At 34.6% G+C, this 17,642-nt stretch overlaps 1 protein-coding gene across 5 annotated transcripts in view; it reads left to right on the top strand.

Annotated features, from left to right (window-relative positions):
• The window catches only part of Eaat1 (Excitatory amino acid transporter 1), a 72,799-nt gene extending 57,894 nt beyond the window's left edge, over positions 1-14,905 (top strand). For 4 of the 5 annotated variants that reach the window (XM_073966775.1, XM_073966770.1, XM_073966771.1 and 1 more), the window contains exons 2-11: positions 1,108-1,490; positions 1,564-1,659; positions 9,193-9,366; positions 9,435-9,477; positions 12,297-12,339; positions 12,406-12,589; positions 12,654-12,784; positions 12,848-13,277; positions 14,013-14,109; positions 14,177-14,905. In XM_073966775.1, coding sequence (XP_073822876.1) covers positions 1,309-1,490; positions 1,564-1,659; positions 9,193-9,366; positions 9,435-9,477; positions 12,297-12,339; positions 12,406-12,589; positions 12,654-12,784; positions 12,848-13,277; positions 14,013-14,109; positions 14,177-14,236 — 1,440 coding nt within the window. In that variant the 5' untranslated portion in view covers positions 1,108-1,308 and the 3' untranslated portion in view covers positions 14,237-14,905. Of the gene's footprint in view, positions 1-839; positions 1,003-1,107; positions 1,491-1,563; positions 1,660-9,192; positions 9,367-9,434; positions 9,478-12,296; positions 12,340-12,405; positions 12,590-12,653; positions 12,785-12,847; positions 13,278-14,012; positions 14,110-14,176 lie in introns of those variants that run through there. The other variant, XM_073966774.1, reaches the window with a different exon arrangement.
• The last annotated feature ends 2,737 nt before the right edge of the window (positions 14,906-17,642 follow it).

The raw sequence follows: 17,642 nt of genomic DNA, 5'->3' as shown, positions 1-17,642 counted from the left end.
CTTCTTCATTGAATTCTTCTCACATGTTGTTGAGTGAGCCGAGTAAACAAAACAACTAACTAATTATGATGTTGACTTTGTTTATGTTGTTGTTATTTTACACTGATATCGAGCGACATGATGCCATAGCCAGTCAATGGATCTATCACAAACGATTTTAATAAAAATTACACAACTCGGGCATTTATATTGCTTGTTTTATTGATTAAATGCTTCTATTTTGTGTGGTGTGGGTCCGCGGTCGGTCCATAGACAACAAAAATTCTATTGTGCTAGTCCTACTCATCATCGTTATTATGACATCTATGAAGAATAAGAGAGTGAACTGCAAAAAAATGCTGGTTAAGGTAACAACAGTTCGAGTCATCTATCATCGCATCATTAATGGAAGTAGGGGTAGACGTGGGAGATTAAATGTTCGTACCCCCCGGACGGACATTCACTCTAAAATATGCGTGTTTGTTTTTACGACAATTTCCGGTAGATTGTTTTTGTGCTTTCAAATTTGTAATGCTTTACAATGTATCGCATACTGTTCGGCATAGTTAAACTTGAACGTGATCTCAACCATTTGTGTGGTATCTTCAACGCTATTACAACGATCATGAACATCATAATGAAGTTGCAAATGTTTGAATGGACTACGAAAAAATTCAGCAAACCAAAAAAGCTTTCAGTACGAATTATTTTTTTTAGTTAAGAGAGTAAGGGAGAGAGATAATTAAGTTTGTGCTTTTTATAGGGGTTGCTATCAAAAAAGCTGAAAATTGCAAATGATCTTTGAAAGAGAGAACGAGAGCTTACCATAGAATTAAAGAGCGCCAAAACTAATGGATTTTGTCAAACACTTAACTAAAATAAAAATATGTGTCTGCTAAGCATATATCCGAATTAGTTGACTGTGAAACGTTCACGTTCGCGTATCTAGAACTTTTTCGCCAATACAACCGCCGATAATAACCTCCTTTTTCGTGATAGAAACCACGCCGCTTTGATTTTTTTGTATGATCACAAAATAAAAAAACAGTTAAATTAATTTAAGGATACCAATTACTTTCAATTAAATCAGTGACAATCAATTAAATTTCAATCTTTTTTATGTTTTAGGTCCTGTTTCTTTTTTCAAGTGGAAAGTGCGCAACAACAAATAAATAATAGCAGTGCTTGGTTTCGCAAATACAATAATTACTTTTAACACTAAGTGTTTAAAATTATTTTAATATTTTGTTTTTAATTGTCCTAGACTTTGAAAGTCTAGACTTTTAGAAATTTTGTTGTCCTTCTTCTTCATCCTGCAAAAGTTTTAAAATGACGCGACCAAAACTTCAATCGAAATGTCGCGGTTTTGTGGGCGAAAATCTGCTGACCATCCTAACACTGATTGGTGTTTTTGCCGGTGGTCTAGTGGGTTTTATTATCAAAAATGCCACTGGAGAATGGTCAAAGCGAGAGATTATGTACATATCATTTCCTGGTGAAATATTTTTAAGGTAAGTTGGAAGAAATCCTAGGGCAAAATGGCATTTAGTTTATTTAAATGTTGTATGTTTTATTTTCTTTTAGAATGTTAAAGTGTTTAATTGTGCCATTGTTGGTGTCCTCAATTACCAGTGCCATTGGTGGTTTGGATTTAAGCATGTCCAGCAAAATAGCCACAAGGTAAGTGATTTTAAAAAGAGTTTGATATTATGTGAAGCATTTGAGGAATAACTGATAATTGAAATGTTCCAAATATATTAAAAATCAAAAATCTTTACAATCTATGAAACATTTTTTGGTGTAAAAAATTCCGAATTTGTAATTATGTGCTTTAAATACTATTTTTATTTAATTAAATTTAGCATTTTTTATTACAATTCATAAAATGTCTATTCCTCACATTAAACAATAATGACAGACAAATTCTGGCACCGACTTTTACGATTTAATGTTACTTAAGACTTTTGAATATTCTTCGATCCTTTCCCTTTTAAAAATTATGAAATCCACTTAACCGATACAGCGCATTTTTATTTGAGAAAACTTCAAATTTTATTCCTATGGAAATTAAAGACTTTTTCAAACAGTTAAAAAATAATTATGTATGTTCTCTAATACATATAGTTTTCCTGTAATCGGCCTTCTTGTACAGATTCAGATAATTTTGGGTTGTAATATATGAGGCGCTCAGCGCCAAAACGGCCTAACCCACATAGAGATGGTTTCGAGAAAAACGAAGTTCAAAGAAAACAAGTTTTTAAAATATTTTTATAATTTTTTTTATTAATCATAAATACATATTAGTTGTAATATTTGTTTTAGGTTAATCATTAGGCATTAGTTTACATAGATAAAAACTGTTTTAATCAGTTAATAAAAAAATAAAGTGGCTTAGGCCGTTTTGGCATCCATTTAAAAAAAATATATTGATAGGAACTGAGGGTTAGTTAGGCCATTTTGTCTCCATTTATCAAAACAAAAGTTATGCAGATGAATAATAAAAATAACTGTGAGCATTTTAATTGATACATATTAATAAAAATTATTGGTCTTCTTCCTGGATATCTTCATCTTCGGCTCTCGAATTTGTTTTTAAATTATTATAAAATGCATGTAAATCCTTAAACTTTGCAACTGTAATGAATCTTCCTCCCGGATAAAGCGGTTCCAATTCAAAATTTACGTACTTGCTGAGTTCCTTTTTGAAATATTAACTTCTTGAAATAAAACATTTATGTTATTTGAATATTTGTATTGAATTACAAATGGCTTGGCATTTTGGAATCTATTTTTCTGTTTGATACTAGTTTCTCAATTGAGTATATGCTTTTTATTTCATCTGTCGTCATCTTTACCAAGTGACATGGTTCCCTTTTTGCCGTGAGGATTACACGATCCCAATCATCAGGCGTAAAAATACCCTTATAATATTTTTTTCCTTTTCAATGAGACCAAAATCTTGATCGCATGGTAGCCATGAATGGCCAAACACTAAAAATTTGTGGTCTATCCGTTCCACTGAGAAGGTCGAATTATTGACTATGAATGTGCAATATTGTTCATTCTTATGTTACGGTTTTGGCCACCACATTGATCGCGATACATTATTAACTTCTTACATTGTACATTGACGCCAGGGAGTAAGTCAACTTTATTACATAACCTTTGGTTTTTACTTACAAAATCTTCTCGAAAATTTATTTTTATATTATTTTTCAAATATACTCCTGACTAAAACGTAACATGCCTAACCCACACGTATTTTTTCCAGTATTCGATTTTGTCTATGTGGCTTAGGCCATTTTGGCGTCCACATTTTTTCAAACTTTCAGTAAACGAAAAACGGTTTTCGGCATGTAGAATAACATAGGGTTAATCTATGCAATTGGGGATTTTTTAGTATGTATTACAAAAGGTTCCGGTTCTTCCAGCATAGTCAGTTTGATATTTTTGAAAATGTGGGTTAGGCCGTTTTGGCGCTGAGCGCCTCATATGTACTTACATGCCAATCCCTTGGTTTTTTTAAAGGGAAAATATTTTTACCACATTCCTAACCTATTGGGTATAACGACACTTTTGCAACCATTTTTGTTCCTTTTAAGTGACTATAAATGGGTAAAATCGTCTTTAGGTAGATCAATATGACTATAAACCAACCAAGTATTTAAAGTAAATAATTTAGTGATATAATCTTTGTGTTTAAGTAGTGATGGTACTTATATTCAAATTAGTATATTTTATAATAGCCTCCGCCTTGAGGAAAACTAATTTGTAATACGATTAAAAATGAGCCTCAACGAAATAATGGTTTTAGATTCCAAGTATGTTTGGATGAAATGCATTTCAGACGATTTGTCGATTTGGCAATGTCTGCCGTCTGTCTGTTCATCTGTCCGGCTAGGGACAGAGCAACGATTTGATCAAAACTTTGCAACTCGTAATATTTTGTTCAAACATAGATCAAGTTCGAAGGTGGTCATCTAGGTCAATTCCTTCAAAATGCATTTGTTTGGTCCAAACATTGCTAATCTAATCGTAATATTTTCTCCTGACATAGATCTTAGTCGAATATGGACTATATCGCTCCACTCCTTTTAGTACTTCCCACCCAAAATTTCAAAGTTATTTGCAAAAGTGCATGTTGGCGTGATACCGATGATGAGAGAACCCAGAATAAAAGAGAAGAAAATAAAAGTGTATCAGTTCAATTATAATAACACTGTGCTACACGAACAATTTGCAGGGGTTCTGATGCATAAATTCGGTTTTGTGGGAGCGCATGGAAGACGAAAATACCTTTGGTTTCTTTGGGTCACTTCGTATTTTGATTTTATAACGGAAAATGTAGTGAAAACAGACATATCTTATTTCTTCCACAACGGATTTCTACAGTCCATGTTTTCTTGAAAGAGGAAAATATTGTCTTTCGAATATGGTCTTTCGAACTTTTTCAAAATCGGTTAACAAATGGCTAAGTTGTAGTGATTAGAGTGTGACGTTCTCTAGGCTGCGTAGAAGATACCAAACAGTGTAACTAATTACTTTTAGCAAGAAGGAAATTTAGTTAGCTTTCCAAAATGTGAAAAACCAATGAAATCGGTTGAAAAATGGATAAGTTATGGCATTTTTTGTGTTTTAACTTTTTGGTTTTTGGGGTAAGGCAGGGAAGACTATAGTTTCAGATCTCGCCACAGATCTCCATCAGTTCCCTTGTTTCTTGTTTTCAACAAGAAACTTTTTATACCCAAGTGTCAATTGACGCTCAAATAGATACGTGTGCAAAGAAACACTCTGATCGAGAATTTCTTTGGCACTAGCTAAACTCGAGTAACTTCACTTGCAAACAAAACCAAATCTTTCCCAATGCGTTCGTCGATTCTCGACGAAAAAACACATAACTAATTTGTTGGTATTGCATACTACAGCAATAAACAACATTTTGACGGTGCCCAGTCTCACAATTAGGAGGGTTGGCGTTTTTTATTTGGGATGACGACTTTTTTTGTTTTTCAAAATAGTCAGGCTAAATCCCATTGTCGTTGTTTTAATATTTTATTAAAACAACTTTAATTTATTATTGGAAAAATATTGGCGATGCTTACCAAGGGGTAAGGCAGGGAAGACTATTGTTTCAGATCTCGCCACAGATCTTCATCAGTTCCCTTGCTTCTTGTTTTTCAACAAGAAACTTTTTATACCCAAGTGTCAATTGACGTTCAAATAGATACGTGTGCAAAGAAACACTCTGATCGAGAATTTCTTTGGCACCACCTAAACTCAAGCACTAATAAATTAAAGTTGTTTTAATAAGATATTAAAACAACGACTATGGGATTAAGCCTGTCTATTTTGAAGAACAAAATATTTTTGAAAACAATAAACCCATTTTTGTCAATAAAAATTTGCGTTTTCATTATTAGGCCATAAATTTATCTTGCATCCCCCTTAGAATAAGAAACATTACCTTCTGAATTTGTCGACAACGAAAATAAATCAATAGAAGTGTGATTTTTGTGATACTTAAACAACAAGTCCAGTTGTAGAGGACAAAAAGGCGATAATATGGACGCGATAAACAACTGATCCGATAGGAGCGATAATACAAAACTTCAAATTATGTTTAGATCGAATGTCGTTTTGAAAATTATGCCGAATAAAATCCTTATGGTCGGTCCTGTGTACAGCGATACTTTTTTTGTAAGCAAGTTCAATTCAAGCATAATGACACAAAAGCTCTAAAAAATCGTATGGTGGGTACGATAGTTACTGACATTGGTTTAACCTTTGCACATCGTAATATTTTTTCTCTCTCAAAAAAATTAAATTTTCGCTTATGTGCAATATAAGGGCTCTTCGAAGATTGTTTTGACATTTCATTAAAGCAGTCCTTGCGATTCTGATTTTTTCGTGGGCAAGTTCTGCTTCCTGACGTAATGATCCAAAATCTTAAAAAAAAAAAAAATAATAAAATTACGGTAACCAACTAAAATGACTGGATGGCTCAAAAAGTAATGGCTTCCATGAATGATTCCCAAAATTAGATACAGGTAGCTCCCTCAGTGGGTTTTCTCACTCTCTCCAGAGTGACAAAACTAACTCCCCGTTACATTCAGAATAAGACTGTATATATTTTGCTAGAGGAAGCCAATACTTGCTCGCCGCAAAGTTCCAATATTTAGGATCACACATTCTTAATCCTCTCCTTTTTATTAGTCTTTGTGTTCTTTACAAAATTGTATAATTTTATTCACCATATTCCTCTCGATAATGGAGCGAATGTTCCAAAAACTCCGTCTAAGTGGTATTCTTGCAGACTGAGGTATGTCAGTGGAATAATTAGGAGCACTGTTTATATGTGATACCTACCTTAAAAATGCCTAAAAATCTACCCTGGAAACCTTCAAAACGTATTCTGCTTCCAACGAGATGGTATTCGTAATACATAGTACATTTACAGTTTTTAAAGTTGTGTCCAACAAAACACATTCAGACACACACACATTTCATTGCATAACAACCCAGCAAACCAAATGTCGGATGTCCGACACATCTGAACAATATCAGAAGCAAAATCGTTCCGATTTCTATACGATTTTTCGTAGGGGAATTCGTTCCGATTTCGGAGAGAATGTCGGAAGTAAATTTCTCTTCGAATATACCAATGTTTTTCCTCCGATTTCGGTACGAATTCGGAGCGAAATGTCGGAAACAAATTTCCCTTCGCACAACAACCACCCTTTGTATGTATCCAACAGTAAGGGGTTGGTTTCATTTTAGTTTGTTGTCGTAAAACAAAGTGGTTGGTTATAAAATTCGCATATACAATTTCTAAATATTTTAAATATAAATGCAACACATAATAATTAAAGCTACACTCAACATATTCGTACACAAAGTTTACATTATTCTACTATAACTACAAAATGATAACGAATCATTACCCAGCAAACCAAATGTCGGATGTCCGACACGTCTGAACATTTTCGGAAGCAACGTCTTTCAGATTTCGTTCCGATTTCTAAACGATTTTTGGAGCGCAATTAGTTCAGATTTTGTACCGATTTCGGAACGAATGTCGGAAAGAAATTTCCTTTCCGAATTTCCCAAGGATTTTCTTCAGATTTCGTTAGGAAATCGGATCGAAATCGATACGATGTCGCTCCGACATTTCGTTCCGAAATTATGTCAACCACTTCATACAACGTTCGTTAAGATATCGTTACGATTTCGGATCAGACATCGGACGTATCGTCCGAATTTCGTTTCGATTTCGTTAAGAAGTCGGTACGATTGGTTTACAATCTTCCAATAAAAACCCTAACAAAGGAAAATTCAAAATTATTTATTCATACGACATTATTCCGAAATCTTTACGAAGATTCGGAAGGTACCTCCGATTTTCATACGACATTATTCCGAAGTCGTTCAGAAATCTGTACGAAAATTCGGAAGAAAAAATTAGACTTCCGAATTTCTTAAGGATTTTCTTCCGAATTCTGACCGAAATCGATCCTATTTCGCTGCGACATTTCGTTTCGAAATTTTGTCAACCACTTCATACAACTTTCGTTACAATTTTGGATCCGACATCGTCCGAATTTTGTTCCGATGTCGGTACCATTGGTTTGCTGGGAACCCAATAAGCTAACATCACATACTTGGAATATACTGCGGTGGATGTTTCAATCAACCCAAACCTTTGCAGTGTGTATTCTACGGTTTCGTTTTCTATGAGTTGTTGTGAAGTTGAGAACTTTTCATTTTCGTTTTGTTCGCACTCACGAATAAAAACAAAACGAAACTAAGTTTGAAACTTTAGATATACCAAAATGGATCTTGGAAATCACTGTGCAGATCGCCAAAATGAAATTAAAACATCTCACCTACACATTGATGCAAAGTAGGTTTGCGTAGGAGGTTAAACGGCGAAAATATCGAAGTATAATTTAAGTGATACCACTTTTCCTCAATAATAACTGCAGAGGAAGTGCGGCAGAATATTTTCTAGCCGACGCACAGTGCAAAATATGAGCACTTTAGCGGAACTTTGTTAATAACTTTTAAAGGAAAAGGTGTAGATTCCTAAAACTTTGCACAAATGTTTCTTATATTAGTGAACAGTGTGGGGCTCAAAATGGGCCACATAGACCCGCGGTTTCCTGTAGCGCTCATGTAACGGTGGCTGCCGTTTTTACGTTTTACATTCATTTTTCAATCGATATTGATGCAAATTGGTATAGTGAGTTTTCAGCGGATAGAAAACTTATGTACAAAATATTTTCAATATAGGTTCGCGTTTTGGAATAGCCCCCACATGCCGGGTTCCCTCATATTGGGCATTTTAAAGGTTAAAGACAAAAATTGCAGCCGATTTTGATGCAAATGTAAATTTTAAGATGTTAGCGAATAAAAAACCTCCTCACACAAAAGCTGTCAACATAGGTCCACTTCTGGGTGAAGCCCCACAACCCTACACATCTATTAAGGAGTAAAATGTCAATATTTTTTGTTTTCATTTGTATCTATAATGTTTATTGGTCCATTCAGCAGGTCTGTACCATTATTTTGTTAATAGTGTCTTTCAGATCAAGTTCAGATCTGCACTGCATTACAATTTTTAACGTATTTTGGTATTTGCACCGCAGCATCTAAAAATGTTGCGCTATATGTAAATCACCAACATTTAGAGGCCAAAACTATGAAAAATTGCGAGAGGTTTCTTAATTTTACAGAAATTATCATTGGTAGAATTAGTGAGTCCATTTCTTAAAAAACACAGTCAACAATGGCGTTCATTGTCGCGTTTACCTTCCACTTTTGGGAAATGCAACTGAATGAAATTCCCGAAGCTTTGCGAACAGAGGAGAATCCAATCTTTCAGATTATATATATCTTAACATGTGAATGTACGTAATTCACTTTTGAAATGACCACGGAAAATAAAAAATTAAAATTTTGAAAACTTCAAAAAATCACTTCTTTCCGACTAAAATTGCACGAAAACAATAAGGTTTTTTGCATTTTTAACAATTGCAAGCGCCTTTTTGAATAGACTCATCAACTGAGGATATGAATTTCAATAAGAGTTTTAGGACCCAATTGTAATCAATGTGTCTTTAAACACATTGTTGTCTTAGAAGTGAATACAAACATAGATCTCGAATCCTGTAATTTTTATAATTAACCAAATGAAATTGTATCTCCTCCTTTCAGAGCCATTTGTTATTATTTTGTAACAACCATATCAGCTGTGATATTGGGTATTTGTTTGGTAACTACAATTAGGCCCGGTGATGGTGCACAAATTGTCACAAGTGAGAGATCAGAGAAGACTGGCGAAGAGGCTTCAAAGGTGATGACACCCGATACGCTTATGGATTTAGTAAGGTAAGAGGAAGAAAGGCATATCAAATGATCATTTGAAACAATGTTTAATAATCCTTTTTATTTTCTAGAAATATGTTCACCGATAACATTGTGGGAGCAACTCTGCAGCAGGTATGTAGAATGGGATGAAGTTCTGTTTTATTTTTTATTTATTTTTTCTAAAATCGGAAATATCTACTTTAAAAATTCTTTGTGTGAGAGAAAATCAACTAGTTAAGCATTCATGTTAAAATTTTCTGCATGTGCAACAATTTCTGTGAATTTTATTAATATGTTGCGGTGAGGGCATGGTGTCAAGAGTGTCGTTATCAAAATTGAGTAACAGGGTAGTTGGATGTAATGCTGCTAGGCACATGATGATGCCCCGTTCATGCTGATGTTGGTGCCAGTGGCAATCATTCAATTTAAGGTCTTGAAAGTCCACACATTTGTTTTATGTTGTTTGACACGATTTTATAGTTTTACGTAGAAATGAGTGTGGATTTTGCAAATAAATCAACAGTATCACCACCCTCTACATGCCCTCGTAGCACTTAAGACTGGTTATTATCTGATTAAATTTGTACTGAGGAGATCATGATCATCACACACATTTTCGTGCTGGCCTGTGACCCCACCAACCAACAACCACATCAATCAATTAAAGGCTGTGATTTCGTTTTCATTTCAGTTTGGGTTTTTTGATGGTTCAGAAATTTAGTGCGTATTAATGACAATTTTTTATACTACATAGCATCGTCATTTCTTACATTTGGGTTGAGTCATATCAACAATAGCTGAGGTTTTTCTCCTATATTCTCTATTCTAAATTGAACAAAGCAGAATTTGTTTGTATAGATTTTTCTATTCGAGTAAAATTGAATTATTATCAAAAATTGTGTCGTTGACATTTACATCACTTTGGAGATTTAATTAAAGAGGCCGTCGAAGCTACATTGGAACATAATGCTCGAACTTAATTTACATATTATATTTATACGCAAATTTCTTAATAAGAAGAAAATCTTTACTTAGAACCGACAATTGTAAAAAGTTGTACAAATCGCAACGTTTTAAGTTTTATTTTGTGCGTCATTTGTTTAGACAAAATTATAGAGAGTGCAAGATGAAGTGTAGATTTACAGTAACATAATCAAAACTCAGCGGATATGAAATTAAGCAAGACTTTTTACCAAATGATTTCGGCGGTTTTATCTGATAACTTTGTTATTGGAAACCAGGGTGCCGAATAGAAAGGTTGTGGCAACCAATAATTCCACCTTGACTTTCTTTTCCAATGATGAGATGAATTGTTTTGCTACTGTACAAACAGAAAATGGCGCCCAATGTGAATCTTTCTGTAGAACTGATTATCATCAGGTAGCTTTGTTGTTGGAAATCTAACTGGCGAACGGAAATATTGTAGCAGCAAAGAATTCCTATTGATTCTCTTTTCCTATTATAAATTAAATATAATTGATTATCAGATAGCTTTGTTGTGGAAAAAACGCGTGGCTTGCGTCTTAAAAATCCACGATTTTTTGGGTCCGATGTGGGTCTTCATATCTAGAATTAAATATTAGATAGATTTGTTTTTGGCGAATGCAATTATTCCGTTTTGACATCCTTCTCCTATAATCAGATAATTCGTTTTACTATAGACGACCAGAAAATGGCGCCTAATATGGGTCTTCCACATGTAGAATTGGATTTCAGATAGCTTTGTTGTTGGAAACATGCGTGGCTTATGGAAACAATTGAGGCATGCAATAATTCCGTATTGACTCTCTTTCCCTATTAAGGGATTAATTTGTTTTCCTACTGAAGGAGCAAGAAAATGGCGCCCAATGTGGGTCTTCCTTTGCAAAGTGAACGGAAACCTTGAGGCTACCAAAAGTTCTATGGATTCCCTTTTACCACTATGAACTAATTCGTTTTTATAAAAAAGGAGCAGAAAAATGGCGCCCAAGGTGGATCTTCCTGTATAAAAATATAGCTTTGTTGTTGGAAACCCTTGTGGATTACGGAAAAATTGTGGCGCCCAATAATTCCGTTTTGACTCTCCTTTCCTATTATGAGATGAATTGCTTTGCTACCTTACACGCGGAAATTGGCGCCCAATGTGGGTCTTCCTTTGTAGAATTGAACATCAAATAGCTTTGTTTTTTATCAAATCAGCTTTTCGTGTGGAGAGGAACGTTTTTGGCATTCAATAAACTGATGAGATGGATTGTTTTACTATGGAGTGGCACAATTGAGTCCATTCAAGTTAAAAGCTTAATCAAAACAATTCTAATAATATTTTTTGTCCAAATAGTATGTAGAAAATTCAATTCCTATAATTTTAATCTATGGGCGACCAGAAAATGGCGCCTAATATGGGTCTTCCACATGTAGAATTGGATTTCAGATAGCTTTGTTGTTGGAAACATGCGTGGCTTATGGAAACAATTGAGGCATGCAATAATTCCGTATTGACTCTATTTTCCTATTAAGGGATTAATTTGTTTTCCTACTGAACGGGCAAGAAAATGGCGCCCAATGTGGGTCTTCCTTTGTAAAGTGAACGGAAAGCTTGAGGCTGCCAAAAATTCTATGGATTCCCTTTTACCACTTTGAACTAATTCGTTTTTATAAAAAAGGAGCAGAAAAATGGCGCCCAAGGTGGATCTTCCTGTATAAAAATATAGCTTTGTTGTCGGAAACCCTTATGGCTTACGAAAAAATTGTGGCGCCTTATAATTCCGTTTTGACTTTCCTTTCCTATTATGAGATGAATTGCTTTCCAACCTAACAAGCGGAAGTTGGCGCCCAATGTGGGTCTTCCTTTGTAGAATTGAGACCATTCAAGTTAAAAGATTAATCAAAACATTTCTAATAATATTTTGTGTCGAAATAGTATGTAGAAAATTCAATTCCTATAATTTTAATCCTTCTTTTCTCCTTTTCAGTATCAAACCAAACTTGAGGAAAACAAAACGGCATCTGAACCATGTAAGTGTTCCACACTCTTCTATAACCAAAATTGCTATTCATTTTGCCAATTTCTTTAAATTTTAGTACCCCTCAACATGTGGCCCTTCAAGGAGAGCAAACGTGACGGTTCCAATGTCTTGGGTTTGGTTATGTTCAGCATTATTTTGGGTACAACCATTGGTCGTATGCGTGAGAAGGGTCAACTGTTGCAAGATTTCTTCTCGACATTGAGTGAAGCCATGATGATCATTACATCCTGGGTTATTTGGTAGGAACTTATTCTAAAGATTTAATATGCCACTGCCTCACGAACATAATTCCAATTTCTTTAGGATTTCTCCTTTGGGTGTGGCTTTCTTGATTGCTGCCAAAATTATTGAGATGGAATCGATTGCCTCCACCATTCAATCGTTGGGTTGGTATTTCTTGACGGTAATGTTGGGTCTGATATTGCATGGTTTCGGTAAGTACGCAGTTCTTCGGATCATTGGGAGAAATAATAATGAATGCTTTTCTTGGATTTTAGGTACCATTGCTGTAATATTCTTCTTGGGTACCCGAACACTGCCCTTCCGTTATATAGCCAAACTCAGTCAGGTGTTGGCCACTGCTTTTGGTACCGGTTCAAGTTCAGCCACTATGCCATTGACCATAAAATGTTTGGACGGCATGGGCATAGATCCTCGTGTAACACGTTTTGTTATTCCCGTTGGTGCTACCATTAATATGGATGGTACAGCCTTGTATGAAGCTGTGGCTGCTTTGTTTATTGCTCAATTCCGGAAAGTCGATTATACCTTTGGTAATATTGTGGCTGTGAGTATCACGGCTACGGCGGCTTCAATTGGTGCCGCTGGTATACCACAAGCTGGTCTTGTTACCATGGTCATGGTCTTGGATACTGTTGGCCTGCCAGCAAAGGATGTTTCACTGATTATTGCCGTTGATTGGCTGCTGTAAGTATGATAAGCTAATGTGAATGTCTGTTTTGGTGGGATTAATTCTTGTTAGGGGTATTTATAAAATCGAAAATAGATATTTTTAAGAAGTCCATGTTGAAACAGAGAAATTATTAATTAATTTGTCGTTGGAGTCGAGTTTAATGATCGAAGAGTTTTTGCAAGAAGATTCGAACCCACACAACTACCTTAACTGGCCTGGTTTCGCTGTTGGTAGCAGCTCATCAGACGTATCGGCTGTGGAGTGGCTTCTCTGTCATCGTACTTTTCATTTCCCACACCGAATTTTCATTTTTTCACATGCGAAACATGAGAAATGAAAAGTTCGATGACAGAGAAGTCACGATATGTCTTATGAGCTGCTACCAACAACGAAACCAGGTCACATAATAGTGGTTGTGTGGGTTCGAATCTTCGGCTTTCCATTTCTGTGCTAGACTCCAACGAGAAAAACCAAAAGTTCTAGGACAGAGAAGCCATCCCACAGCCGATACGTCTGAAGAGCTGCTCAACTAACAGCGAAACCAGGTCACGTAATTTGGTGACTGTGTGGGTTCGAGTCCTTGGCTTTCCTTTTTCTCTTGCACAAAACTTTCGATCATCAAGCTTAACTCTAAACGTGAAAATTAATAAAAATCATTAAAAATGATCTTGGCCCTAACAGGCAAAATTTCAAAAAAACCTTTTTTTATTAAAATTACTAAAATATCTTCTAATTTTTCTTTATTTCAGTGATCGCTTCCGTACCACCATTAATGTTATGTGCGATGCTCTGGGCACAATTTTAGTTAATCATTTATCCAAAAAGGATTTGGCAAGTGTGGACAGGGTAAGTAAATTTAAAATACCTTTAAGCGACCACAGAGCAATAAAGATTTCCTCATTTATTTTTACAGCTGGCTGCCGAACCCCATGAACTGTTAGAATTGGGTGCCAATGGTCATGAAAAGGAGTAGATGGATGATACGATCGTTAAGTAGCCAAGTTTAGTAAGGACATCATAGCCCCATCTAATTGTAATCTAAACTTAAGAGCGACGTGCTAGCATTAATTTTTTTGTACAGACAGATGATGTGTTCGCTCCGCCATTCCAAAAATCAAATCAAGGCACGTCAATTATTTGTCTTCTAAATGTGTTTGTAACAGCAAAAACAACAACAACATATGAGAAAATTAATTCTAATTTAGCTTTTATGCGAATGTGTGTTTGCCCGCCCCAGTGCTGCCATTGGATGAAACAAACATTTCATTGTTAAACGAATTTCCTTTTAAGAAACAAAAAAAAAAAAGAAAAACATTAGAAAACTCAATAAGATCCCAGTTTCAACAACAAGTTTTGTTAGACATGAAAACTCCGCACATAACCTCAACAAATGAGATTATGCCTGGAAAGTCTCTTAGCTAACCTCTCGTTTTGGAGTTTGGCATTTCTATTTTGTAGCACTATCATGTTATTGTTGTTGTAAATTATCAAAAACAAACGTGACCAAATATTTACAATGTAAATATTCTCATACGATTGGTTAAAATGAAATCAAATGCAATAGACAGAAACCCGCAAAAATGATTAAAATAAATTTAATCAAATTTAGCAAAAACTAGTTAGAATCTAAGTACAGCCAAAACAAGAAGAAGAACAACAATTTCAAAAACCACCTTAGCAAGTATTGGAAATCACATTTTGAAAATCAACATTTCTTGCTTTATTATTATTATTATTATTATTATTTTTAATATTAACTCAAATTATTTTAAGTTTATACAAAAAAGAAAACTCATGATTGGTCTACTCACTCTCATTGTATTTTTTATATACTTTTAATTATATTATATTTGTATACTTTTCGGCCAAAATTAAGTTCAATTTAATAAAAAATAAAACAAAAAACCCAAAATTTCCTTCACTTTAATCATTCTTTTCCAATTGCACCTAATAGCTACTCTATACAGCCTTATATAAAAACTCTTATACTAATCTTTGATTTGTTTTCCTTTCTATTGTGTAAATACTTAATAGTATAAGTATTCTTCATATATATAAAACGATTATATATACATTTAAAAAATGACAATAAATAAAATACTTCTTTAATGACAAATCCACCAAAAACAATTATAATCCACCGCACAAATATATTATCGTAATATCATAAATGCCAAAAAAAAATTATGGCACACCCACCACTTGCCCAATTTTACAAAATATATATTGTCTTCTCTAGAATTGTTAAAACAAACAACAATTGGTGATATTATCAGATAATAAGTTGAAAGCCCCCGTTATTGTTATCCACTCTACTGTGGTTATTCATAAAACAATTGTTATAATAAATAAAAACTACAAAATATTACAATATAATAACACACACAAATTAATTAATTTTTTGCTAGTTGTGTAGTTTAAAACAATAATCTATGTTCACTGAAAACAAAAACAAATTAATAAATTTAAATAAATAAAGTGGTAATTAATTTAATTCATAAATTAATATTTTCTATAAATTATATTTTGCTTGATTGGCCTGTTTTGTTGGGCGTACAGAAATAAGGCCCTATGAAAAATAACACCCCAAATCGAAAATGAGGGCCCAAACATGTATGTATATGGAAAACAACAACAAAGTTTTTGGGTCCTATTTTCGTCTTTTTTGGACCTTTTTCATTTAGCTAAATCGAAAATTTGAAAATCAAATTGGGGTCAAAATTATATGGGGGTCTAATTGCATTTTTCATTGGGGCCTTTTTGCATATGTTTAGGGCCCAAATGCAATCCAGTGTTTAACAGAAACAACAAATTGGGGTCAGTTTTCGAAAGTTATTATTAAGAAAACGAAGAAAAATTAGGGTGTAATTTCATAAATTTTATTAAGAACAAACAAAAAAAACGGTGCCCGGACGTAAAGTAACACCCACGGACATAACTCCCAAAATTCGTTGGGAGTTATGCTCATGAAGCAAAGCGGACAAAACTACAAAACGCGGACATAAGATTCCTCTAAAATGACTGAAATTTGGTATTTAGTTTTCGCTGGGGGTATAAAACATTCCCTCAGAATTCTGTCGTTGTAGGTCCTTCATATAGCCCCAATAGATCGGTACCTCCCGATTTTCGGTATTTTGAAAGTTGTGGCCTCAATATTCCACCGGAATGGCTAAAATATGATATTTAGTTTTCGTTGGGGGTATTCATCTTTCCCCTCTAATTTTGTCGGTATAGGTCCACGCCTTCATATAGCCCCCATTGAACGGTACCTCCCGATTTTTGATATTTTGAAGGCTGTGGCCTAAATATTCCTCCGAACTGGCTGAAATTTGGTGTTTAGTCATAATTTGGGATATATATAAAACTTCCCACATGAAATTTGTGGGTATAGGTCCACGCCTTTATACCCCATAGAACGGTACTACCCGAATTTCGGTAATTTGAAGGTTGTTGCCTCAATATTTGGGGTATAAAACTTTCCATATGAAATTTGTCGGTATAGGACCTTGCCTTTATATAGCCCTCATAGAACGGTACCTCCCGATTTTCGTATTTCTAAAGGTTGTGACGTCAATATCCCACCGAAATTACTGGTTTTTTATTTAGTCTTCCAGGGGGATATAGAGTATTCCTGAAAAGACTTATTAGTATGTATATGTCCACGTCTTCCTTTATCCCCCATAGAAGAACACCTCTTAATTTTTGGTATTTTTTAGGTTTTAGCCACATTATCTTGCCGAAATATCGTAAATTGGGTAATTAGTCTTCTTTGAGTCTAAAAAGTTTCCGCAGGCAGTCGGTATAGATCGACGAAATTTGCTGAAATTTGGTAATTAGTCTTCTTCATAAACGAAAGGAAACTAATTGTTCCATTTTACTTCAATATAACTCGTGGTGGAGGGTATAACAAGTTCGGCCCGGTCGAACTTATCGCCGTTCTTACTTGTTCAAATTGAAAAAACCCCAAATATTGGGGTCCATTTTCATTTCCGTTTGGGGTGTTAGTTCATGGTACCTTATTTCTGTACGCCGCGCCGTTTTGTTGTTGAGAATCTTGATTGTATTCTAGTTAACCATGGTGGTTCCCAGTTTATTCTCGTTTGATACAGTGCAGATCGGTGTAAGAAATTTCAAAAAAATACGATCGCGTGCTTCAAAAGACAGAACTCCCGAACATGCTCCTGAAGCGTTCAAAAACGAAGTTTTAGTGGTGTTTTACTGGCAGTGGCAAAGTGTATAAATCATGCTGGTGAAAACTTTAGAAAATAATACAGCTATTTTTTGATAATAAATATTCGCGATTTCTTTATAAAGCCAGAAACTTATACAGTAACCTCGTATAAGGGACCTATTCCAAAAAATTTACCCAATTTCAACAA

This window comes from Musca autumnalis, unplaced genomic scaffold (genome assembly GCF_047663935.1).
Source record: "Musca autumnalis isolate F117 unplaced genomic scaffold, ASM4766393v1 scaffold_2, whole genome shotgun sequence".
Lineage (NCBI taxonomy): Eukaryota > Metazoa > Arthropoda > Insecta > Diptera > Muscidae > Musca > Musca autumnalis.
This window is presented reverse-complemented; position numbering and strand designations above follow the sequence as displayed.